We start from the raw sequence: 25,732 nt of genomic DNA, 5'->3' as shown, positions 1-25,732 counted from the left end.
TTTTTTTTCTTATGAACAAGTGTTGAGTCTTCTTGTATTAATTAGAATTTAAAATGTCTGCTATTCATTGTTGAGTCAGATTCTAAAAGTAGCCTTCAAAAACCTGTCTGAACTTTCTAAAATATCAGACATAGACTCTTTATAATGCTAGAGGATCAGGTCAACTAACTCTTAGTCATATTTTGAAATGTTCCCCAAAAGTTATGAATTAATTACATAAATGAACATGTAATAGTTTATAGGAAGTGTCAGGTGTCAGTAGGTTATTACGTATAACAGTTTATGCTATAGGAAAAATGGAGAAATAGTAATTTATTATTATATTTCTTTTAGGGGAATTTTTAGAAAAGGTACGACAGAAAAAAAAACGTGATATCACTGTTTTGGACCTGGGATGTGGTAAAGGTGGAGATTTGCTCAAGTGGAAAAAGGGAAGAATTAACAAGCTAGTTTGTACAGGTAAGATAAGTAATGACATGGGCAAGAATAATTTGTGATCAATCAGGTAATTGGAAAATAACAGAATCTCAGTATCACATGACACTAAAATATCTTATAAGAAGGTATCTGGGGCTATGTGTGAGATTTGTGTTTTTTTTAATGAGTTTTGAGACTTTACTGATGGTATTACATAATGTAGTTAATAAGGCTGGGATAACTTGTCCTCCCTAAAAGGAAGGAAGTAATCAAAGATAGAGTCATGTCTAAAGCACAACCTTGAAACTTCCACTGGCCAAAGATAAGACAGTTTCATTATGAAAAAGAATAGTGATTTCAGTGGATCAAAATATATCAAATAAAGGAAAAAAACTCATTGTTCACCCTTGGAGGTTGCTAGGAAACTTACTTGTCGTTCTGAAATTCATAAATTAAGGATTGGGGTATGTTCCTTATCCTATGTGAACTGTACTTCAAGGTGACCAAATGGTTAAAAAGGGAAATTCCACTCTATTAAAAAATCAAAATGAATAAGTGCAGTAGGAATGATGAAAATCACTATTTTCCACCCGTGATGAAATAATAGATCTAAGCAACAATCATAAAAAGTTGCTAAAACTATTAGGTGAGAAAGGTTGATAGGAATTTAATAACTGAATGAATCAAGCACCTGAACCCACTGGTCAGCCTTAACACCAAAGTGGGACAAGCAGATGTTATATTCTTCCAGTGAGGTGAAGTGCATAGCACCACCTGTGAAGTGACCTAAATTAGCACTTCTCAAATTTTTTGGCTTTATGAACACTATATGCCCTTATTTTTAAGATTGAGGATCACAGAAAGCTATTGTGTGTGTGGCTATAGCTATTGATTATAGAAATTGAGAATTAAAAAAATATTTTTATTCATTAAAAAATAAAGTTTAGCGAGAAGACTGGCACTTGAAAAATATTTTTCCAAATACCTTTAGAGTGTGGAATAATAGGAGACAACTGGGTTTTCACACCTGTTTCTGCATTCACTGTGTTGAGATGTGTTATTTGATGAGTAGTTGTAAAATGAAGGTCTATTTTAACAGTCCTTTCGGATGATTGAGCAGATTCATCTTTCATACTGTATCCAAACTCAACAGGTGGTAGTTCCTTAAAGGTAGTTACAGTGTGGCATCTGAATCTGTATCAGTGAAATTTTTGTATTCTGTTATATTTAAATCCATTGGTCTGTCTTGTGCTTTGAATGGATCTTTTGCCCTGCAAGATTTTGTAATATTTGGAAAATAACTTTCACTAAAGTTATGCAGATCTTCTAAATGTTGACATCAAGAAATCACATTTTTTTAATGTTACCACCAATCAGAAAAGTTTTAAGTATTGGGAAGATGCCCAGCCCATGGTGGTAGATGCAAGTGTTTCAAATTATAATTCTCACTGGAAATCTCAAGTTTTATCATTGGTAACAAATACTGTCTTTTATTTTTCTTGAAGTGAGAGGCTCACTTTGTTCATTTTCAGGAAAATGTCTGCCAAATTATAAAGTCTGAATAACCAGTTTGTCAGTTGTTCTTTCAAGTGAAAACACTTGTCTGTGAACAAAAGTGGCTAGTACAGCTCACAACACAGTCACACCAGTCCTGTTTAGACTTTGTTAGGTAGCACAGATGTTCTGTTACTTTCCATTTCATTACACAGAATATTGAAAAAGAGCCAAGAGTTAATAAAATCAAGTTTTACTGCTTTATCAAGAACATTTTTAAATGAAATTGGGTTCTTTTTTTTTTCCCATGCTAGTTTATAATGGTGAAGAAGATAACAATCAAGTATTACCTATATCATTTGGTGCACTACTACCTTGTATTCATGATAAGGTGCCAGTTTTACTTTCTGTTGCTTTTGTACCATCATTGCAAATCTCAACACAGGAAAGAGCAAATAACTTTTTATTAAGAAAAAATAAACTTGATATTTTCAAAGTTGGGCATATAGTTTAAGTTTTATAATTCAAATTGGAGTCTAAACTTTCTACTTTTAACTTGGAATAAGCATTTAAAAATCATGATAGAACTTTTCTGTTATCAGTACCTATTGAGAAAGCTTTTAATCCTTTTGAAAAATAATAAGGCATTTGCATTGGAACAGATACTTTCTTTTGAAGGAAATAGAACCTTTTTGCTTTTACTAAGGATAGATTTCATGCTAAAGTTTATCAGTTAGGATTATTGTCTAGATTTGGGCCATCTTTGCATTTACATTTTATCTCTGTGGGTCTTTGTTGCCAGTTACTAACTCCTGTCCCCCTTCCAGATATTGCTGATGTTTCTGTCAAACAGTGTCAGCAACGGTATGAGGACATGAAAAATCGTTGTCGTGATAACGAATATATTTTCAATGCAGAATTTATAACTGCTGATTGTTCAAAGGTACAGAATTTTTTTCAGTTTGTCAATTTATGTTTAATATTTTTAGTTCGGGTGAATAATGCATTTTAAAAACCAGTTAGTTCTTTTAAAATGTACTTTGAAACACTAAAAATCTCAGGACATGTCCTTTGAGTTTCAGCTAGAAATTCTATTAATGATAAATTTCCTTAAATGACCCACTGAGTACTTCTGGGAGTTTTTTGTTTTTAATAATTTGAACTTTATAAATCATTTGTTGCTTTTCTGTTCAGACAAGATTTATTTTCCAGTATTTTAAAATAGAACTGAATTTACATTTTGTTTACCTTGTAATTTATTAGGATTTGATGTTTTGTACTTTCCACTTGTTTCTGAATTTCTTAACAACTATGAAGTTAAACAGAACTACGGAGGCACTTAATAATGAAAATCTCACCTTAAACTTTAATGCTCTGTCTGACTCATTAGCTCATTAAACTATTAGGGATATCTTTAATCCTACACGTTTTGTTTGTAGTTGTGAAAGTGAGATGGAAAAGTGATAGTATACTGCTAGAATGTTGGAAACCTTTAAAAACACTTTTGCACTTTTAAAAAGTGTCCCAAAGGCCAGCTTTGTGTTTTTTTTTTTTAATCAAAGTTATTGTTCGACAACATTTTACTTTAGCTTTGAAGTAAAGCCAAATAAAAGCATCAGCTCTTTTAAATGTCATATTTGGTTGATAGATTTTGAAACATGATTTCATCCTAGTTTTTAAATTACTGTGAAAATGGAAATCAAATTCTGTTGAACCAGAAAGAAAAGATCATTTCATTGTGGACCTCATTATACATAATGAGAGAAAGGATAGGTGGTTGGGAAGGCATGTCTACTTTTATTTTAAGGACCCTAATTCTAGAAATTAACTTAGTAAAAAGTTTTTATATTGTAGTTAACTTCAAAATCTTGACCCTTTTTAATATTTAATTTTGTTTCAGGAACTTTTGATTAACAAATTTCGTGACCCAGAAACGTGCTTTGACATCTGCAGTTGTCAGTTTGTCTGTCATTATTCATTTGAATCCTATGAGCAGGCTGACATGATGCTCAGAAATGCTTGTGAGAGACTGAGCCCTGGAGGCTATTTTATTGGTACCACTCCCAATAGCTTTGAACTGATGTAAGTGCTTTTAATATATTGTGGTTTATAAGATACTCAGAATTAAGCTTATTTTAAAGTAGCAAATGTTTATCAGAAATAGAGTTTATAAAACATGTCATGTTGATCTTATAAGGGCTGAAGTACTTTGATAATATACTTGAGTAGATATTCAACATTTAAGGTCAAAAGATAGATTTACAGATGAATCTTTAAAACATTTTTACTGGTAAATTGGAGATCGATGCTATATCCAGCCAGAGGTTATAGTGCTACACAAACTCCAGATCAGATACTCAAAGACTTAGCCAGTAGTCATGATAGTGAAACCTATTTCCAGCCTAATTTTAGTTGGGAGATTGTTAATGATCTGTTAATGTACTGCTTCTTAAAAGTAGCTCAAATCCAGTTAAAAAGCTGATCAGGTATCTTTTAAAAATTGCATCCTGTAGTTTTTTCACATGCATAATCTGATCAGAATAAGTCTGAGCTAATAACTTTAATCTTTTTATTTTGGTTTGGGGATAACCTTTAATAGAAGACGCCTTGAAGCTTCGGAAACAGAATCATTTGGGAATGAGATATATACTGTGAAGTTTCAGAAGAAAGGAGATTATCCTTTATTTGGCTGCAAATATGACTTCAACTTGGAAGGTGTTGTGGATGTCCCTGAATTCTTGGTCTATTTTCCATTGCTAAATGAGTAAGAATGTCATTAATCTGTTACTCTTCTCTTTATGCCTTAAGAGAAATAAAGAAAAAAAATTAGTATTTCTGCTTATTCCTTATTTTAAATGGAACCCAAAGAAAAAGTATAGACTTGTAAAAAGAAAAAAAAAAAAAACTAACCTCAAATTCAGGCTTATGCCATAGCCTCTTATAGCCTTGCTTATTTAGTTTTCTTTCATCCTTGGAATTACTTTATCCTGTAGGTAAGAAAGGGAGTCTGTTGCCTTCATCTTGTCGCAGAAAATAGCTGACATTGCAAATAGTGAAAGTTTTTTTTTAAGGAGTTAATAACTTTGGTAATATAAAATGAGTCTTCATAAAGCAAAGCTCCTCCTTTGATGAGGATAGGTATTAAAAGTTGTTTTACATTTCACTGTAGCTTTGAACTTGCCTGTGTCTCATAGGCAGTGTTGATAATAAAATCCTGATTCAAAAAGAATATATTCACTCATGCACCTGGTTCTAGGTGTCCTAGTAGACTACAGACATAGGGAAAGTTGGGATACCAGGCTTCATCAGATAAGGCTTCAAGGCCTTATGAGACCCCTGGGTCTTAGGGTTTCCCTGAGAGGGAAAATGGAAGAGTCGTAAGGCCATGTCACAGTTGACCAAACTTGATTTCTTACTTTTAAAAAGTCTTTTGTTAACTGAGGAAAGAGAAGAGCTTTATTTGCTGCTTATTTTGAGTTTGTGATTATTTGAATTGTGCCTCAGTCAGGTTATAAAATTATAGATAAAAGACTTTTAGGATTCTACAGTATATAAAAATTTTATACAATAAACTATAACATTTAAAAATTTAAATCATTTTTCCCCTTAACATTAGTAAACTTCTATGAAATGTTTCTGCTCTTTACCTTTATAAAAGGAGAAATTAAATGTTTTTAATATGTCATTACATGTGTTTAGTTTTTGGTTAACAAAGTTGGTAATTTGAGTAGGCCCAAAAAGATAAAGGATATAATGAAAGTTTTTTTTTTTTTTTTAAGATTTATTTATTGGCGGGGGTGGGGAGGAGGGGCAGAGTGAGAGAGAATCTCAAGCAGGTTCCCAGCTAAGTGCAGACCCTGAGATCATGACCTGAGCCAAAATCAGGAGTTGGACATTTAACCAACTGAACCACTCAGGTGCCCCATAATGCAAGTTTTTTTAAATGCTAGGAAGCACTAGCAATCTTTTCTACTTAATTTGCCTAATGGTGATGCACATGTAAAGTTACAAGTCATCACTATAATATCTAAATTTTTAAAAAAATAATTTAGTAAGACAGTTATACGTTCAATGAGACAGGATCTGAAAATGCATAGGATTTTGAGATGCCCTTTTGCATTTTTATTAAGAAACTGAACAAATAATTAACTGTTATGTGGCAAACCTATTCAAATTGGTCAAATTGAGTCTTACTTCTTTGTAATTATGATATTTCTCAGGTGTAAAACTTGATTTTATTTCTGAAGGCTTATTTTGGAGACTTATGGTAGAAAATGAACTGCCTAGAATAAAAGAGACTCTTTACTCATGTTGTCTATCCAAGAAGGGCTAATTCAAATCATGGGGAGCACTGCCTTACATATGCCTCTTACATATATATCCCAGTGGCTCTCAGGTATCTTCTTTTTCATTGTCCTTTCCCCATTATCACCTCATAGGCCTTCTCATCGACCCTTTCAGAGTTAGTTTCCCTTCATCTCCTCCTTTACCTGCTACCTAAGATCATCCCCAGCCCCCTTATGTTGTCAACAGATACAGATACTATAAACTTTGGCAAATGCAGTAGGAAAAAAAAACCAGTATAACAAGGAGAGCTAATATAGCTGAGTATTTAAGGAATCCATCTGTGAAGAAGTGATGTTTAAGCCAACATCTAAAGGATGAAAAGAAGTTCACCAATTGAAGACTAGAAGGGAGAATGTTCCAGGTATAGGGGCAGTATATGTGAATGAGTTGAAGGAAAACCATTGTGTGGGTTGTAAGGAATCAGGGCCCAAGTGGCTCAAGATGAGGCAGCATTATTATTATTATTATTATTATTTTATTATTAAGCTCTATGCCCAGTGTGGGGCTTGAACTCATGACCTGGAGATCAAGTCACATGCTGTATGGTTGCATGGACAGCCAGCCAGGCGCTTCAAGGAACCATTTCTTTATAGATGACTGCATTAGAGGCCATGCAAAAGACTTTTGAATTGTGTCCTATTAAGTGTGCTAGAAAGCCAGTGAAGGGTGTAGATGAGGGAAGTGACATGTATGTATTTTTTGAAAGCTCAGTCTGGCTGCAGTTGGAAAATTCGTTGAGGGGGAGTAAGAATGAAAGTAAGGAAACAAGCGAAGTAGTATAGCTGAGTGGTGGTGGTAATTAAAGCAAGATGGTGGCCAACGAAGGGTTAAGAAGAACTATTTGAAGAACATTTTTAAGTAAACAGAGGACGTAGTGGTGTGTGGAACATTGGGAAGAGGATGGTGGCATGGAGGACTCTGAGGTTTCTGGCATGAATCATTAGATAGATTTACTGAAATAGCAAAGATTGGCAGAACAATCTAGTGGGGTTCAGCCTTGATTTGGGAAGGTAGAGAATACCTGTGACACATCCTGGTGGAGATTTCTAGGAAGCAGTGGAGTAAGTGAGTGTGACGAGAGAGCTGAGCTACAGATAGCTGTTGGCATGCTGTGTGAAGTCAGGGAAGGGAAAATGAGTAATGCTCTGGGCCAAACTCTTCAGAATATTAAAATTTAGAAGTTGGGTAAAAGAAATTTGTAAAATTGCGAAGAAGCAGCCCAAGATGTGGTATAAAAATTAATAGTGTATCTTGCCAGAAAACCCAAGAGATGAAAGAGAGTATTTTAAGAAGGAATGGCAGCTGTTTTTAATGCCACTGTGAGGGATCAAGTTAAATAAAATGGAATTAATAGAAAAGTGTTCCTTATAGCTATTCATCCCCATCTCATAGCCTTTCGTTTTACTTCCTGACCTATTTGTTACAGTAATAGAGTTTCCTGTGACTCATTGAGATTTAGGATGCATGTTATGTATAGATGTAATTACTGGTATGTTACTCTTCATTCATTTTGTATCATCGTGTTGTGAATTTATAATGATAGCTTTTTTGGTGATGCCCAGACATTGTCACTGTTGTGTGAAAGTAAACTTTAGAGGAATTATAAATATTTTGGAAATGTTTTCATTAAGTAATCTGTTTTGGACAGAATGGCGAAGAAGTACAATATGAAACTAGTCTACAAAAAAACATTTCTGGAATTCTATGAAGAAAAGATTAAGAACAACGAAAATAAAATGCTGTTAAAACGAATGCAGGCCCTGGAGGTAGGTATTTAGAAAAGGTATAAATATTCCACATCTTCGTAAACTTGCTTGACTGTTTCTGAGATTCCTTTTAAGGCTGTATAGATGCTCAATATTTATATAAATCACACAGATTATTTTGAACCACTCTAGACTCTTCAGCACCTAGGACAGAGCTCATTACAGAACCTTTCCTTGGTGGGTACTCAGGAAATGAATGAATGAATGAATGAATGAGTGGTGCTATCATCAAATTCTATTTTCTAGATAGTACGCCTTTTTAATAGAATTTCTTAACCTCAGGACTGTTGGCATTTGGGACTTTAATTTTTTTGTTGTGAGGGGCCGTTCTATTCAACAACATCTCTGTCCTCTATGCACTAGATTTTAGTAGCACCCCTGCCCCCAGTTGTGACAGCCAAAAATGACTCCTGACAGTATTACCAAATGTCCCCTGGGGTACATAATTGCACTGCTTCTTCACAATATTGCCCTTTCTTTACACATTAGTAATTTAAAATCTTCCTGGCCAGGGTCTAAGATGAGCTCATACCATGACTAATTTTGTTCTTTGCTGACTACCTAGCAAGATTCTGGTCTTTTAGGCCATATTGTTGCTGGGACCTGCTTCTGGACTCCTTCCTAATTGCAGCAATGACAGCTTCTATACAAGTTTTAAATATAGTGGATAGCCATTGACTAGTTTGTTTTCCTTATGTCCATTTTCAGTATTTAATTAAGTCTAAAATAGTGAACATTTTTATTCTTTTTTTTTTTTTTAAAGATTTTATTTATTTATTTGAGAGAGAATGAGAGGAAGCACATGAGAGGGGGGAGGGTCAGAGGGAGAAGCAGACTCCCTGCTGAGCAGGGAGCCCGATGCGGGACTCGATCCTGGGACTCCAGGATCATGACCTGAGCCAAAGGCAGTCGCTTAACCAACTGAGCCACCCAGGCGCCCCATTTTTATTCTTGATCAACACAGTCATATTAATCAAATGATCATTAAACTTCTTTAGAGAGTTCATTCAACTTAGAATATTTTTTAAACTACTTTAAGCATATACTTATTTAATTTGCTAATTACCCCACAAAGTAGGCAAAACAGTCACCTTCCATATTTTAAAATGGGAAGTATGAGGCCCAGAGAGGATACATGACTTGTTCAAGGTCACAAAGCTATTAACCTTCATATTTTCTTTAGTTTTTATAGGTGGTTTTTAAACAAAAGTTGCATCCATACAACTTTCCCAATTTGGACTGGAAGGGTCCTTTTTAAATCCTAAATTATCTTTTGAAACCACTAAAATGTTACATTCTTCATTAGTTGTATTTCCTATATTTTAGAATTAAGAATATTTGTATTTGCTTTATATTAGCAGGAGAAGCTTGTTTTTATTTTGAGGGAGAAGAAAAAACTAGAAAAAGTGTGTGTACAAATCACCACACACACACATGCGTGTAGGTTGTCATCCTTGGTGCTTTGCATGTACAAAAACATGTACTTAAACAGACAGCTAAATTTCTAATATCTGAGCTTACTGTAGGATACATATAAAGCAAGAGAAAAGAGAAGATAGCGAAGTAGGCATTTCTGGATCATTTTCTTAAAAATTCATCAGGAAGATCTAGGTTTAAAGTGGTTCCTTGCTAGCTGGTTTGCTATAAAAAGACAAAGGAATTGCAAAGAACATATAACCTTTGTAAAGTAGATGGTTGTTAAAAATATTAAGTATTCTATGTAATTCATTCTGTTTTGATTTACATGTATTACAGAGCAGGGCACTTCATAGATAAGGGGATGCTACTTGAAATGGATTAAAAGTAGTGCTTGAGGTAATCTGAATAAACATTTGGCCAACATAGCCTTAAAAACAAAGCTGTGTGTGTGTGTGTGTGTGTGTGTGTGTGTGAAAAATATGGAGATTGCCCATAATAATTTGGAGGCTGGATTATTTTCCTTATCTTTTTTTTTATGTTATGTTAATCACCATACATTACATCATTAGTTTTTGATGTAGTGTTTGATGACTCACCGCTTGTCTACAACAGCCAGTGCTCCATGCAGAACGTGCCCTGTTCAATAGCCATCACCAGGCCAACCCGTCCTCCCACTGCCCTTCCCTCTAGAACTCTCAGTTTGTTTGTCAGAGTCCATCGTCTCTCATGGTTCGTCTCCCCCTCCGATTTCCCCCCCTTCATTCTTCCCCTCCTGCTATATTCCTTTCTTTTTCTTAACATGTAATGTATTATTTGTTTCAGAGGTACAGCTCTGTGATTCAACAGTCTTACACACTTCACAGTGCTCACCATAGCACATACACTCCCCAATGTCTATCACCCAGCCACCCCTTCCCTCCCACTCCCCACCGCTCCACCAACCTTCAGTTTGTTTCCTGAGATTAAGAATTCCTCATATCAATGAGGTCATATGATACATGTCTTTCTCTGATAGACTTATTTCGCTCAGCATAACACCCTCCAGTTCCATCCACATCGTTGCAAATGGCAAGTTTTCATTCCTTTTGATGGCTGCATAATATTCCATTGTATATATATACCACGTCTTCTTTATCCATTCATCTGTTGATGGACATCTTGGCTCTTTCCACAGTTCGGCTATTGTGAACATTGCTGCTATGAACAACAGGGTGCACGTACTCCTTCAAATCCCTACATTTGTATCTTTGGAGTAAATACCAAGTAGTGCAATTCCTGGATCGTAGGTAGCTCTATTTTCAACTTTTTGAGGAACCTACATACTCTTTTCCAAAGTGGCTCCACCAGCTTGCATTCCCACCAACAGTGTAGGAGGATTCCCCTTTCTCTGCATCCCCACCAACATCTGTCATTTCCTGACTTGTTAATTTTAGCCATTCTGACTGGTGTGAGGTGATACCTCATTGAAGTTTTGATTTGGATATCCCTGATGCTGAGTGATGTTGAGCACTTTTTGATGTGTCTGTTGGCCATTTGGATGTCTTTGGAAAAATGTCTGTTCATGTCTTTTGCCCATTTCTTGATTGGATTATTTGTTCTTTGGGTGTTGAGTTTCATAAGTTCTTTATAGATTTTGGATACTAGCCCTTTATCTGATGTGTCATTTGCAAATATCTTCTCCCATTCTGTCGCAAAAGCTTTTTATCTTGATGAGGTCCCAATATTTCATTTTTGCCCTTGCTTCCCTTGCCTTTGGTGATGTTTCTAGGAAGAAGTTGCTGTGGCTGAAGTCAAAGAGGTTGCTGCCTGTGTTCTCCTTTAGGGTTTTGATGGACTTCTGTCTCACATTGAGGTCTTTCACCATTTGGAGTCTTTTTTTGTGTGTGGTGTAAGGAAATGGTCCAGTTTCATTCTTCTGCATGTGGCTGTCCAATTTTCCCAACACCATTTGTTGAAGAGACTGTCTTTGTTCCATTGGACATTCTTTCCTGCTTTGTCGAAGATTAGTTGACCATAGAGTTGAGGGTCTATTTCTGGGCTCTCTATTCTATTCCATTGATCTATGTGTCTGTTTTTGTGCCAGTACCATGCTGTCTTGATGATGACAGCCTTGTAATAGAGCTGGAAGTCCAGAATTGTGATGCTACCAGCTTTGCTTTTCTTTTTCAACATTCCTCTGGCTATTTGGGGTCTCTTCTGGTTCCATACAAATTTTAGGATTATTTGTTCGATTTCTATGAAAAAAGTGGATGGTAGTTTGATGGGGGTTGCATTGAATGTGTAGATTGCTCTAGGTAGCATGGACATCTTCACAATATTTGTTCTTCCAATCCATGAGCATGGAACGTTTTTCCATTTCTTTGTGTCTTCCTCAATTTCTTTCATGAGTATTTTATAATTTTCTGGTACAGATTCTTTGCCTCTTTGTTTAGATTTATTCATAGGTATCTTATGGTTTTGGGTGCAGTTGTAAATGGGATCGACTCCTTAATTTCTCTTTCTTCTGTCTTGCTGGTGTACAGGAATGCCACTGATTTCTGTGCATTGATTTTATATCCTGCCACTTTACTGAATTCCTGTATGAGTTCTAGCAGTTTTGGGGTGGAGTTTTTTGGGTTTTCCACATGAAGTATCATATCATCTGCAGACTGAGAGTTTGACTTCTTTGCCGATTTGGATGCCTTTGATTTCTTTCTGTTGTCTGATTGCTGTGGCTAGGACTTCAATTCTATGTTGAATAGCAGTGGCGATATTGGACATCCCTGCCATGTTCCTGACCTTAGGGGGAAAGCGCTCAGTTTTTCCCCATTGAGAATGATATTCAGTGTGGGTTTTCATAGATGACTTTTATGATATTGAGGTATGTACCCTCTATGCCTATACTCTGAAGAGTTTTGATCAAGAAAGGATGCTGTACTTTGTCAAATGCTTTTTCTGCATCTATTGAGAGGATTATATGGTTCTTGTTATTTCTTTTATTAATGTAATGTATCACATTGATTGATTTGCGGATGTTGAACCAACCTTGCAGCCCAGGGATAAATCCCACTTGGTCGTGGTGATTAATCCTTTTAATGTACTGTTGGATCCTATTGGCTAGTATTTTGGTGAGAATTTTTGCATCCATGTTCATCAAGGATATTGGTCTGTAATTCTCCTTTTTGATGGGGTCTTTGTCTGGTTTTGGGATCAAGGTAATGCTGGCCTCATAAAACGAGTTTAGAAGTTTCCCTTCCATTTCTATTTTATGGAACAGTTTCAGAAGAATAGGTATTAATTCTTCGTTCAGTGTTTGGTAGAATTCCCCTGGGAAGCCATCTGGACCTAGCCTTTTGTTTGTTGGGAGATTTTTGATGACTACTTCAATTTCCTTAGTGGTTATATGTCTGTTCAGATTTTCAATTTCTTCCTTGTTTGGTTTTGGTAGTTGATACATCTCTAGGAATGCATCCATTTCTTCCAGGATATCTAATTTGCTGGCATAGAGTTGCTCATAATATGTTCTTATAATTGTTTGTATTTCTTTGGAGTTGGTTGTGATCTCTCCTCTTTCATTCATGATTTTCTTGATTTGGGTCATTTCTCTGCTCTTTTTGATAAGTCTGGCCAGGGGTTTATCAATCTTGTTGATTCTTTCAAAGAACCAGCTCCTAGTTTCGTTGATGTGGTCTAGTGTTCTTTTGGTTTCTATTTCATTGATTTCTGCTCTGTTCTTTATTATTTCTCTTCTCCTGCTGGGTTTAGGCTTCATTTGCTGTTCTTCCTCCAGCTCCTTTAGGTGTAGGGTTAGATTGTGTACTTGAGACCTTTCTTGTTTCTTGAGAAAGGCTTGTATTGCTATATACTTTCCTCTTAGGACTGCCTTTGCTGTATCCCAAAGATTTTGAACAGTTGTGTTTTATTTTCGTTTGTTTCCATGAATTTTTTAATTCTTAAATTCCTGGTTGACCCATTCATTCTTTAGTGGGATGCTCTTTAGCCTCCATGTACTTGAGTTCTTTCCGACTTTCCTCTTGTGATTGAGTTCTAGTTTCAAAGCATTGTGGTCTGAAAATAGGGAATGTTCCCAAAAGTTTCCCAATCTTTTGGTACCGGTTGAGACCTGATTTGTGACCTAGAATGTGGAGAATGTTCCATGGGCACTAGAGAAGAATGTGTATTCTGTTGCTTTGGGATGGAATGTTCTGAATATATCTGTGAAGTCCATTTGGTCCAGTGTGTCATTTAAAGTCTTTATTTCCTTGTTCACCTTTTGCTTAAATGATCTGTCCATTTCAGTGAGGGGGATGTTAAAGTCCCCCACTATTGTATTGTTCTCAATGTGTTTCTCTGCTTTTGTTATTAATTGGCTTATATAACTGGCTGCACCCATGTTAGGGGCATAGATATTTACAATTGTTAGATCTTCTTGTTGGATAGACCCTTTAAATAGGATATAGTGTCCTTCCTCATCTCTTATTACCGTCTTTGGTTTAAAAATCTAATTAATCTGGTATAAGGATTGCCACCCCAGCTTTCTTTTGGTATCTATTAGCATGGTAAATGGTTTTCCACCCCCTCACTTTCAATCTGGGGGTGTCTTTGGTTCTAAAATGAGTCTCTTGCAGACAGCATATCAATGGGTCTTGTTTTTTTATCCAATCTGATAGCCTGTCTTTTGAATGGGGCATTTAGCTCATTTACATTCAGGGTAACTATGGAAAGATAGGAATTTAGTGCCATTGTATTGCCTGTAAGGTGACTGTTAGTGTATATTGTCTGTGTTCCTTTCTGGTCTATGTTGCTTTTAGGCTCTCTCTTTGCTTAGAGGACCCCTTTCAAGATTTCTCGTAGGGCTGGTTTTGTGTTTGCAAATTCCTTTAGTTTTTGTTTGTCCTGGAAGCTTTTTCTCTCTCCTTCTATTTTCAATGACAGCCTAGCTGGATAGAGTATTCTTGGCTGCATATTTTTCTCATTTAGTGCTCTGAATATATCCTGCCAGTCCTTTCTGGGCTGTCAGGTCTCTGTGGATAGGTCTGTTGCCAGTCTAATGTTTCTGCCATTGTAGGTTACAGATCTCTTCTCCTGAGCTGCTTTCAGGATTTTCTCTTTGTCTCTGAGACTCATAAGTTTTACTCTTAGATGTCGGGGTGTTGACCTATTTTTACTGATTTTGAGAGGGGTTCTCTGTGCTTCCTGGATTTTGATGCCTGTTTCCTTCCCCAAATTAGGGAAGTTCTCTGCTATAATTTGCTCCAATATATCTTCTGCCCCTCTCTCTCTTCTTCTTCTGGGATCCCAATTATTCTAATGTTGTTTTGTTTTATGGTATCGCTTATATCTCGAATACTGCCCTCGTGATCCAGTAGTTGTTTATCTCTCCTTTTCTCAGCTTCTTTATTTTCTGTCATTTGGTCTCCTATATCACTAGTTCTCTCTTCTGCCTCATTTATCCTAGCAGTTAGAGCCCCCATTTTTGATTGCACCTCATTAATAGCCTTTTTGATTTTGACTTGGTTAGATTTTCATTCTTTTATTTCTCCAGAAAGCGTTTCTCTAATAACTTCCATGCTTTTTTCAAGCCCAGCTAGTATCTTTAAAATCATCATTGAACTCTAGTTCCAACATCTTACTAATGTCCGTATTGGTTAGGTCCCTGACAGTCAGTACTGCCTCTTGTTCTTTTTTTTGAGGTGATTTTTTCCGTCTTGTCATTTTGTCCAGCGGAGAATAGATGAATGAGAGAACAAAATGCTAACAGGGTAACAACATCCCCAGGAAATATACACTAAACAAATCAGAAAAGACCTGAAACCGAGGGAAAAGGAAGGCAAAGAAATAAAAAAGAAAAAATGATAAAAAACAAAAAACAAAACAAAGAAGAATATGATCAAATATGATCAGGCTGGTGCATAGATCAGTGCCACACACTAGATTTTGGGCATATTTTGGTCTGTTAGAAGAAAGTGTCTCCCGAAATTTTAAAGAAAAACTCATATATGTACAACAATAAGGGCTAATATGAACGGATGGAATATGACTGTAAAGATGAAAATTTTAAAAGATTTTATAAAATGATAAGTTGGTTGAAAAATGAAAGAAGAGGAGTTAAATAAAAAAGGAGTGAATGTGATCAGGCAGGAGACTAGAACAAAGCCATACACTAGAGATTTAGGGTATATCTTGGTCTGTTAGAAGAAACTGTATCCCAAAATTTTAAAGAGAGAACATCTATATATATATATATATATATATATATATATATATATATATATATATATATATATATATACACACACACCAAAAATAAGGGTAACTACTATGAAGGGATAGAATATGTCTCTAAAAATGAAAAATAAAAAATATTTTTTTAAAAAGAGATTGATATTGGTTGAAAAAAGGGAAAAAGAAAAATTAAAAAAAAAAGTTAAAAAATTAACTTTGAAAGACTAGAGAATCATGGGAAGAAAGCCATGGATTCTACCTGCAGTATTCCCCTAGCGCTGGAGTTCTGCCGTTCTTATTGATTGGTAAACTTGGTCTTGGCTAGCTGTTCTCACTCATCTTCTGGGGGTGGGGCCTGTTGCTGGAGGCAGAATTGCCCTGCCCTTGCCGGGGTCCGGCTGAGTAATCTGCTCTGGTTTGCTCTTGGGAGCTTTTGTTCCCTGCAAGCTTTCCGTACAGCTTTGGAGAACGAGAGTGAAAATGGCAGTCTCCCAGTCTCCGCCCTGGAGGAGCCGAGAACTAGGGTTCCCACTCCTCAGTGAGCCCCTAGAGAAAAGCAGTCAATCACTCCCGTCTCCCCAGTCTCTGGCCACACTCTGTGCTCACCCGGCCTGTGACTGAGCATTTCTATCTCTGGCACCCGGCCCCATGTGTAGTCTCCAAACCCAACAGAATCCTGCGGTGCACTCCCGTGCCACTCCTCCTGGGGGAGGAAGGGGAGTCTCCCCAGATCTGCCGCTTGTTGGGTCCCTGCTGGAAGAGCAGTGGCCCGACTCTGCCGAGGATCATGGTTTATGGCAACCCCAAGCTGAGAGTCCACTCCTCGGCTCTGTCTCTGCAGCCGGCTTCCCTGCTCCGATACTTGGGAAATTTGCGCACTCAGGCACCCCTGGTCTTTCTGTGACCCAGAGGGTCCTGAGACCACACTGTCCAAGCAAGGGTTCCACCCCCTGCTTAGCCACTGGAGCAATGTTCCTCAGCGGAGCCGACTTCTAAAAGTTCCAATTTTGTGCTCCGCTGCTCTATCACTTGCCAGAAATGGCTGACGGAAGCCCCCTCCCCCGCGGTCTATCCTCCCGAATATCGCCTCGGATTCACTTCTCGGCATGTCCTACCTTCCAGAAAGTGGTTGCTTTTCTGTTCAGAGAGTTGTTGCTGCTATTTTCTTCAATCTCCTGTTGAGTTTGTAGGTGTTTAGAATGGTTTGATTCCTATCCAGCTGAATTCCTGGGACCAGACGAAATCCAGATCTCCTACTCCTCTGCCATCTTGCTCCTCTCTTATTTTCCATATCTTCTTGAACTCACAGGGTTCTCTTTTGACTCAAGTTTTTCATCTGTACTTTTTTTTTTTTTAAGTTTTCATTTCAGTCACTGAGTGCTCATTAGGACAAGTGCACTCCTTAATCCCCATCCATTGTTTTACCCATCCTGCGCACCCACCTCCCCTCTGGTAACCATCCATTTGTTTTCTATAATTAAAAGTCTGTTTCTTGTTGTACTTCTTCCTTAGTGATTTGGATGCCTTTTATTTCTTTTTGTTGTCTGATTGCTGTGGCTAGGATTTATAGTACTATGCTGAATAAAAATGGTGAGAGTGGACATCCTTGTTTTGTTCCTGAGCTCTGAGGGGAAAGGCTTTCAGTTTTCCCCATTAAGGATGATGTTGGCTTTGGGTTTTCATATATGACCTTTATTCTGTTGAGGTAGGTTCCCTCTAAACCTACTTCGTTGAGGGTTTTTAGCATGAGTGGATGTTGTAGTTTGTCAGATGCCTTTCCTGCATCTGTTGAAATGATCATATGTTTCTTATCCTTTCACTTATTGATGTAATGTATCAGAACTGATTCAGGAATACTGAACCACCCTTACAGCCCAGGAATAAATCCCACTTGATCCTGGTGAATGGTTTTTTTAAATGTACTGTTGAACTTGGTTTGCCTGTATTTTGTTGAGGATTTTTTCATCTATGTTCATCAGAGATACCAGCCTGTAGTTCTTTTTTTTTTTTTTTTTTTTTTGTGGTATCTTTATCTGGTTTTGGTATCAGGGCAATGCAGGCCTCGTAGAATGAATTTGGAAGTTTCCTTCCTTTTCTGTTTTTTGGAATAGTTTAAGAAGGATAGATATAACTCTTCTTTAAATGTTTAATAGAATTTGCATGGGAGCCATCTGTCCTGGACTTTTGTTTTTTGGGAGTTTTTTGATTACTGATTTAGTTTCTTTGCAGGTTATCAGTCTGTTCAAATTTTCTATTTCTTCTTTTTTCAGTTTTGGTAGGTTGTATGTTTCTAGGAATTTATCCATTTCTTCTGAGTTGTCCAATTTGTTGGCATATAGTTTTTCATAATGTTCTCTTATAATTGTTTGTATTTCTATGGTGTTTGGTGTTATTTTTTGCCTTCCTCATTTGTGATTCTATTTATTTGGGTCCTTTTTCTTTCTTGATGAGTCTGGCTAGAGGTTTATCAATTTTATTGATTTTTTTCAAGGAACCAACTCCTAGTTTCATTGCTTTTTGTTCGTTTTTTTTTTTTAGTTTCTACATCATTTATTTCTGCTCTGATCTTTATTATTTCCTTCCTTCTGCTGATTTTATGTTCCTTTGTTGTTCTTTCTCTAGGTCCTTTAGGTGTAAGGTTGGGTTGTTTATTTGAGATTTTTCTTCTTGAGGTAGGCCTGAATTGCTATAAGCTTCCCTCTTAGAACCGCTTTTGCTGCATTCCAAAGGTTTTAGACTGTTGTATGTTCATTTTCATTTGTTTCCATGTACTTTTTTTATTTCTTCTTCTATTTCCTGGGTGACCCATTCATTGTTTAGTAGCAGGTTATTTAACTTCCCTGTATTTGTGGTCTTTCCAGAGTTTTTCTTGTGGTTGACTTCTGGTTTCATAGCATTGTGGTCAGAAAAGATGCATAGTATGACTTTGATCTTTTTAAATTTGTTGAGGCTTGTTTTGTGGCCTAATGTGTGGTCTATTCTGGAGAATGTTCCGTGTACACTTGAAGAGAATGTGTATTCTGCTGTTTTAGGATAGAATGTTCTGAGTATATCTGTTAAATCCATCTGGTCCAGTGTGTTATTCATAGCCATTGTTTCCTTGTTGATTTTCTGTTTAGATGATCTGTCCATTGATATAAGTGGGGTGTTAAAGTAACCTATTATTGTATTATTATCAATGAGTTCCTTTATGTTTGTTACTGTTTTATGTATTTGGGTGTGCCCATGTTGGGGGCCTAAATATTTACAATTGTTATAACTTCTTGTTGGATTATCCCCTTTATTATTATCTACTGCCCTTCTTGGTCTCTTGTTACAGTCTTTGTTTTAAAATGTATTTTGTGTGATATAAGTACTGTTATTACCCTCACTGTCTTTTGACATCCATTTGCATGATAAAAGTTTCTCTGTCTCCTCACTTTTTATTTTTTAAGATCTATTCATTTATTTACTGAGAGTGAGAGAGAATGAGTGGCAGGGAGGGGCAGAGGGAGAGGGAGAGAGAATCCCAAGCAGACTCCATGCTGAGTGTGGATCCTGAGGCTGGGCTTGATCCCAGGACCCCAAGATCATGACCTGAGCCGAAACCAAGAGTCAGACGCTCAATGGACTGTGCCACCCAGATGACCCTCCATCCTCTCATTTTCAATCTGTAGGTGTTCTTCGTCTAAAATGAATCTCTTGTATGTGGCATATAGATGGGTCTTGTTTTTTATCCGTTCTGTCACCCTGTGTCTTTTGATTAGAATGTTTAGTCCATTTCCATTCAAAGTAATTATTGATAGATAGGTATTTATTGCCATTTTATTACTTGTTTTGTGGTTGTTTCAGATTTTCCCTGATCCTTTCTTCTCCTTCTTTCATGGTTTGCTGGTTTTCTTTAGTGATATATTTGGATTTCTTTCTCTTTATTCCTTGCATATTAGTGGTTTTTGACTTGTGATTACCGCTAGGTGTGTATATAACATCTTCTGCATATAGGTTCTGTATTAATTTAATGGTTGTTTAAGTTTGAACCCATTCTTTACTCCTCTTCTCCCCAGGTTTTAGGTATCTTGTGTCCTATTTCATATCCTTTTATTTTGTGAGTTCCTTGACTGAGTTTTTACAGAAACATTCATTTTTATTGCTTTTGTGTCTTCTACTTTCATTCTTTCATTTTTGGTCTTTCCTTTCCACTCCAAGAGTCCCCTTTAATATTTCTTGTAAGGCTGGTTTAGTGGTCACAGACTCCTTTAGTTTTGTTTGTCTGGGAGACTCTTTAATCTCTCCTTCTGTTCTTAATGATAGCCTTGCTAGGTAGAGTATTCTTGGGTGCCGATTTTTCCCATTTAGTACTTTCAGTATGTCATTCCACTCCTTTCTGGCTTGCAAAGTTTCTGTTGAAAAATCTCCTGCTAGCCTTATGGGTTTTCCCTTCTAAGTTAATGACTTCATTTCTCCTGCTGCTTTTAATATTTTTTCTTTATTACTGTATTTTGCAAATGTAATTACAGCATGTCTTGGTGTGGATCTGCTTTGGTTGATTTTGATGGAGATTCTCCATGCCTCCTGGATCTGCATATCTGCTTCCTTCCCCAGAGTAGGGAAGTTTTCAGCTATTATTTCTTCAGATAAATTATCTGCCCCATTTCCTGTCCTGGGACTCCTGTGATATGAATGTTATTATGTTTGATGGGGTCACTGAGTTCCCTAAGTTTATTCTTTTTTTATATATTTCTTTTTTTTTCCCCTCTTTTGTTCAGCTCGATTATTTTCCATTACTCTGTCTTCTGGTCATTAATTTGTTCCTCTGCTTCTTTCAGCCTGCTGTTCATTCCATCAAGCATGTTTCTCATTTCATTTTTCAAGCCCTTTATCTCTGTGTTATTCCTTATCTGTGTTAATGGTCTCACTGATGTCCTCCATTCTTTTCTCAAGTCAGGTGACTATCCTTATGATCATTACTTTAAATTCTCCATCAAGTGTGTGCTTATATCTGTTTCTCTTAGATCTCCAGCCATGGCCTTGTCCTGTTCTTTCATTTGGGACAAATTCCTCTGTCTTCTCATTTTGTTTTTGTCTCTGTGTGTTAGGAAAGTTAGCTACATCTCCTGTTCTTGAGGAAATGGCTATATGAAGAGAGGTCCTGTAGTACTCTGCCGTGTAGTGCCCCTTGGTCCCCAGGGCCTGGTGTGTCCAGGAGTGTCTGTGTGCTTTGTGTGCTCTGCTGTTGTGATCTGGTCTCTCTGTCCTTTAGGCGAGTCATCTGTAGAGGCTGTCTTTTCCTGTTGTGAGCAGTGTTTGTTCCCTGGCTTGAATGTGTATTTTATCAAGGTGTGCTCTCGTCTGCTTGTGAAATGGGACTTCTTGCCACTGCTGCCTGAACTAAGGCCCTGCAAAACTCCTAGGTAGGGAGATGTGTGGGTAGGGGTTTGGGCCCATCTTCTGTGGAAGGGGGCCCACCACTGGGACTGAGGCAAGGGTGCCTGGGAAGGGCCATTCCACCAGAGTGGAGGCAGGGTCGGGATTGTCTTAAGCAATTTAGGTAGTGTTTATGAGCACTGGTTCCTGCAAATGGCTGGTGTTTATGCTGAGGAACCATGAAGGGAAATGGTGCCAGCCAGTTCCTTTATTCTTGGAGGGGGTCTCTGATCGCTGTCTCTCTGGGGCATGCCCCAAGATGAGCAACTAACCTTCCCACTATGTGCCCCAGGCATTCTTCAGATTGCTGTTTCCATGTTATATGTCTGCAGGCTGTTTGCCCTGCCTTTTCTCCATTAGCAGCCCGAATGTCCTCCTCCGAGTGCTCTCCTAGAACCACGCACACTGACTAGGGTTTAAGCCCCATTGGTTGCAGGAACTCATGAAATTCAGGCCCTCTCACTTTGCAAGCCAAATACTATGAGGATTTGTTTTCCCTGTATGCTCCCCTGTGTGTTGGTGCGTTTCTCACCCTTCTCAGCGACTACAGCTCCCTCCCCACCAGAGTGGCCACAATCTGTTTTTCCCAAACCATGTCTCTGCATTTCCTACCTTCTTCAGTGAGGCCTCTTCTCTACCTTTAGTTGTAGAGTTTGTTTTACCAGTCTTCAGATTGATTTCTGGGGTATTTAGGATGATTTGATAGTTACTTTGTTGAATTCATGGGATGAGGTGAGCCTCTGGGCCTCTTACTCTTACACCACCACCTTCCCCCAGGATTTTGAGTTTTTCATTTGTATTATTTTTAATTTCTGTTCATGCTTCTGATGGCTAATATATCACCGTAATGTTTAAACTAATATTAAGCTCTTTTGATAATAACTTCCTTCAGCTTTGCGTTATAACAGAAAAAGTCTTTCACTGGGAGCCAGGGCAAGTGTTTACTGCTAAGTGGTCCTTGGAGGTGATTAAATAAATGGTACAGTTTTGTGCAACTGTAAATATTCTATGATTATCAAAGTTGAGTATCGATAACAGCTACTTTGTTAGGAGGTGATCCCCGTCTCCCATTTTTTTTTCATATTTCAAAAGTATGTATAGTTTATATTCCTGAAATAATACTTAAGGATTATTTTCTTAATTATTTTATTTTAGTGACTTACTGTTTTTAATTCTGAATTACAAGTTTCATTTAATTTCCTAACTAGGAATTTCATTTGCTTCCCTAGCCATATCCAGCAAACGAGAACTCCAAACTTGCCTCCGAGAAGGTGGATGACTATGAACATGCAGTAGAGTACATGAAGAACAGTCAAGTAAGGTTACCTTTGGTAAGTTTTCGTGTATAGCATGTTTTATAGAAAACGAAAGGAAAGCTTATATGGAAACTTACAAAATTATTTCATTGGTTTACAAATCAGATACATGTTAGTCTTTTTCCCCTTTTTGGAGCCGTAGAATAGAAAATAAAATATTTCAATACTGAAAATGGAGTGCTATATCTGAGGCAGTAAGGGTGGGGAGAAAGTTACAAACTTGGATGGAGAGGTTTTGCCTATATCATATCTTAACCTAGGCACTGCTGACTCATCGTGTTCCATAGATAAAATTCACGGGCTCATGAACTTAATGAAGAAAAATTACATCTCCATTTTCACTGACTTCTGCATGGAAGTTCACACTTTCTTTAATTGAGTGCAATAGTACCACAATGGTATTAGATATAGCTGTGACTTTGTTATCAGTAGAAATTACAGATACTTATATAACACATTTCTGCTGACATCTTAGACTATCATTTACATTCATCACTTCTTCAAAATTACATTAGTGATTCTATCTTGTTAGTGCATGTGCAAAGCAGCATATATATGACTATGTCAATATGTTTTTTAATATTTTGGTAACTATTTTAAACATAATTTATTTCCTTTGAATGATACGGATTTTGTGATTCCTTTGTAAAAACACAAAAATCTTATTCCCTCCTATAATGCTGTTGGATGTTTCAAGGTAGGCTTTTTTATTTTTTCATTCTCCAAGTTAAAAATATATGATAGATGCTTTTTCCCATTACAGACATGCACAAATACCCTCTACACAAATTCACCCTTTGGTTGAGAATCAGTGGTTTAGAGAATTAGGCAGGAGAGCAGAATTCAGAGGATGACATTAAAATCTCATTGATTTCTTTTACATATTTAGGTCACAATAATATTAACAGTAAATTGTGTGTATAGTTCACCCTTGGACAGTGTGGGGGTGACTCCCTATGCAGTCAAAAGTAAGCCTATAACTTTTGACTCCCCGAAAGCTTAATTACTGATAGCCAGGTGTTGACCAGAAGCCTTCTGATAACTTGATCAGTTAATTAATACATATTTTGTATATGTATTTCATACTGTATTCTTACAAAAATGTAAGCTAGAGAAATGTTACTAAGAAAATCATAAGGAAGAGAAAACACATTTACAGTATTGTGTTTGTTGGAAAAAAAATGCACATATAAGTATACCTGCACAGTTCAAACCTGTGTTGTTCAAGGGTCAACTTATATTTATGGTGAAGTAGGGGTGTTTGGGCACTTGTGTCCAGTATTGAAAAATATGCATTTATGTACTTCCATATTCAATCTAAAATGTTCTTTCTTTTTTTTTAAATTCCAGGGAACCTTAAGTAAGTCAGAGTGGGAAGCCACAAGTGAGTATATCATCAGTATAGATTTACTGACATTTTCAAAGATCGTTTCAGAGTGATGGTTATAATTTGGAAACTCTGGAATTTTTCTGACACATATTAGGGTGTATGTGTTTATGTTTACGTAGAATCCCTATGTATGTCTAACGCCCCCTTTCTTGCACAGCTGTTTAGTGCCAAGAGAAAATATATGCAGAATGTTCCTTAATATAAACTATCATGAGCATTCTTAAACATTTTCATTGCCTACTCATTACTACGTAGCCATCTGTATTTGCTATCTTTACCTCAGATTTCTGTTGGAAATTTTGGCTTATAGAACACTACCATGTATTTTGTTTTTAGCCGCTCTGATGTTGACAACAAAGACATAATTAATAAGTACTGGACCATTTAGTGAAGCAGCCATGAGCAGGATATTTTAGAGGGATGTGTGGTTGGGAAGGGCCTGGTACAGAGACATTCTGAAGTGAGGTGCCTGTCTTTGGAAGAGAAGTCAGAGGCCTGGCAAATATGTGAAGTCCGCGGATGTTGAGGAAGTGAAAGCCCAGACCCTCAGTGTTAAGATGACGATAATACCCTTATATGGCTGCCCTGAGGACATAAAAGGTAGTTCCCCCTGTTCATTTAAGTATTTGTTGATTATGTTGAAGGCGTAAGTGGTAATCAGGGACGATCCATTTGATAAGTTGAGTATTGATTTATGTAAAGTTCTGTGAAAGGCTTTGGGGGATAAAAAAAGTAAACAGTTGTAATCTCTACTTTCCAGATGTATACTGTCTAATGGAAGAAACAGACACAAATAAGTGCGGTACTAGGCAAACTGTTTTAAGTGCTGAAGTTTCTATAATGGGGAAAAAAGATGAAGGAGAGCCTAAGGAAAAGTAGTAAAAATCTGGAAAATAGTAATACTTGATATAATTGAGTATTTAACATGTGCTCAAGCATGACTGGAGACTTTTAATATGTTCTAACTCATTTAATCCTCAGTGCTAAGAAAGCACTTCAGTAACTTGTCTGAGGTCACAGAGCTAACCCAGGTGATTCATACTAGTAACCGTGGCCTCGTGTGTGAAAGGATTGTTCTTAGGACTTGCCGAATTGGAGAGAGGAAAAGGAAAGAACACAAATAGAGCCAATATGTTGAGCCCATTTGTCTCAGAATATTGCTACCCTTAGTGGAGATGGGATTAGAGGACCAACAGACTGGGAAATGTGTGCCTAAACCTGTACATTTCATTACTTTTCCTAGACTGGAGATGGGACAGTTAGATTAGATAGCCTGCCAGTCCCAAAGTATGATGTAAGGAAAACAGCTTTGGCCACAGGTAGTGATGGTGGTACTAGCTGTAGTTTAGAACTGTATTTCTGTACCTTAGTGTGGACTTAGTGATAGCATGCAGATGATGAATTAGATGCCCCCCAGACCATGGAGGGAGATGGGTTAGTGATGTGAAAAGCAGTAGGAAAGGAACAGTGGTCACATTGCAGCCAGGATCTAGCATGTCTGGATCAGTGTGTTCTTTGATGAATTATACTATTCTAAACTGGAGCACTCTGTGGACTGGAGAGTATCTTGCCTGGTGTCACACACAGTCTAGTAAGTTCAAGAAGCAATACTTCAAACTCCTACTGGTCTAATCATTAAGCTCCTATTACCAGAACCTGCTGTTCGTCTAGAAGATTCTTTAAATGTGAAAGGAAAGTAGAGAATTGTTGCCGATTTGCTTTTAGAAGTGGTTCAAGATTTATTTCTTTAAATCCCAGTTGATATGCCTGCATGGAAGGCATTTTACACAAGTGAGACGTTCAGAATGTTTGAGTTAGAAAGGAAAGAAAGTTATTTATTGCTGATCTGAATTCAAACATTGCATCTTAGTGGTTTTAAATGACCCTAGATTTAGGGCAGGTGAGGACTGCTGGGTTGTTTGCAGTAGGTACCAATGTGTTTGGGTTGGGTTTGCCAAGGTTAGACTGCGGAAGGA

At 37.2% G+C, this 25,732-nt stretch overlaps 1 protein-coding gene across 2 annotated transcripts in view; it reads left to right on the top strand.

Annotated features, from left to right (window-relative positions):
• Positions 1–25,732, top strand: part of RNMT (RNA guanine-7 methyltransferase) — a 111,190-nt gene that overhangs the window by 8,310 nt on the left and 77,148 nt on the right. For both annotated transcript variants that reach the window (XM_064577935.1, XM_045887046.3), the window contains exons 4-10: positions 334–459; positions 2,739–2,854; positions 3,812–3,993; positions 4,511–4,675; positions 7,907–8,024; positions 22,280–22,381; positions 23,717–23,750. In XM_064577935.1, the coding sequence (XP_064434005.1) occupies positions 334–459; positions 2,739–2,854; positions 3,812–3,993; positions 4,511–4,675; positions 7,907–8,024; positions 22,280–22,381; positions 23,717–23,750 (843 nt within the window). The remainder of the gene's footprint in view (positions 1–333; positions 460–2,738; positions 2,855–3,811; positions 3,994–4,510; positions 4,676–7,906; positions 8,025–22,279; positions 22,382–23,716; positions 23,751–25,732) is intronic.

This window comes from Mirounga angustirostris, unplaced genomic scaffold (assembly GCF_029215605.1).
Source record: "Mirounga angustirostris isolate CCGP_5_RB_7025 unplaced genomic scaffold, mMirAng1.0.hap1 SCAF_14, whole genome shotgun sequence".
NCBI classification, from domain to species: Eukaryota; Metazoa; Chordata; class Mammalia; order Carnivora; family Phocidae; genus Mirounga; species Mirounga angustirostris.
Note: the sequence above shows the minus strand (reverse complement) of the source record. Positions and strands in the feature narration are given on the sequence as shown.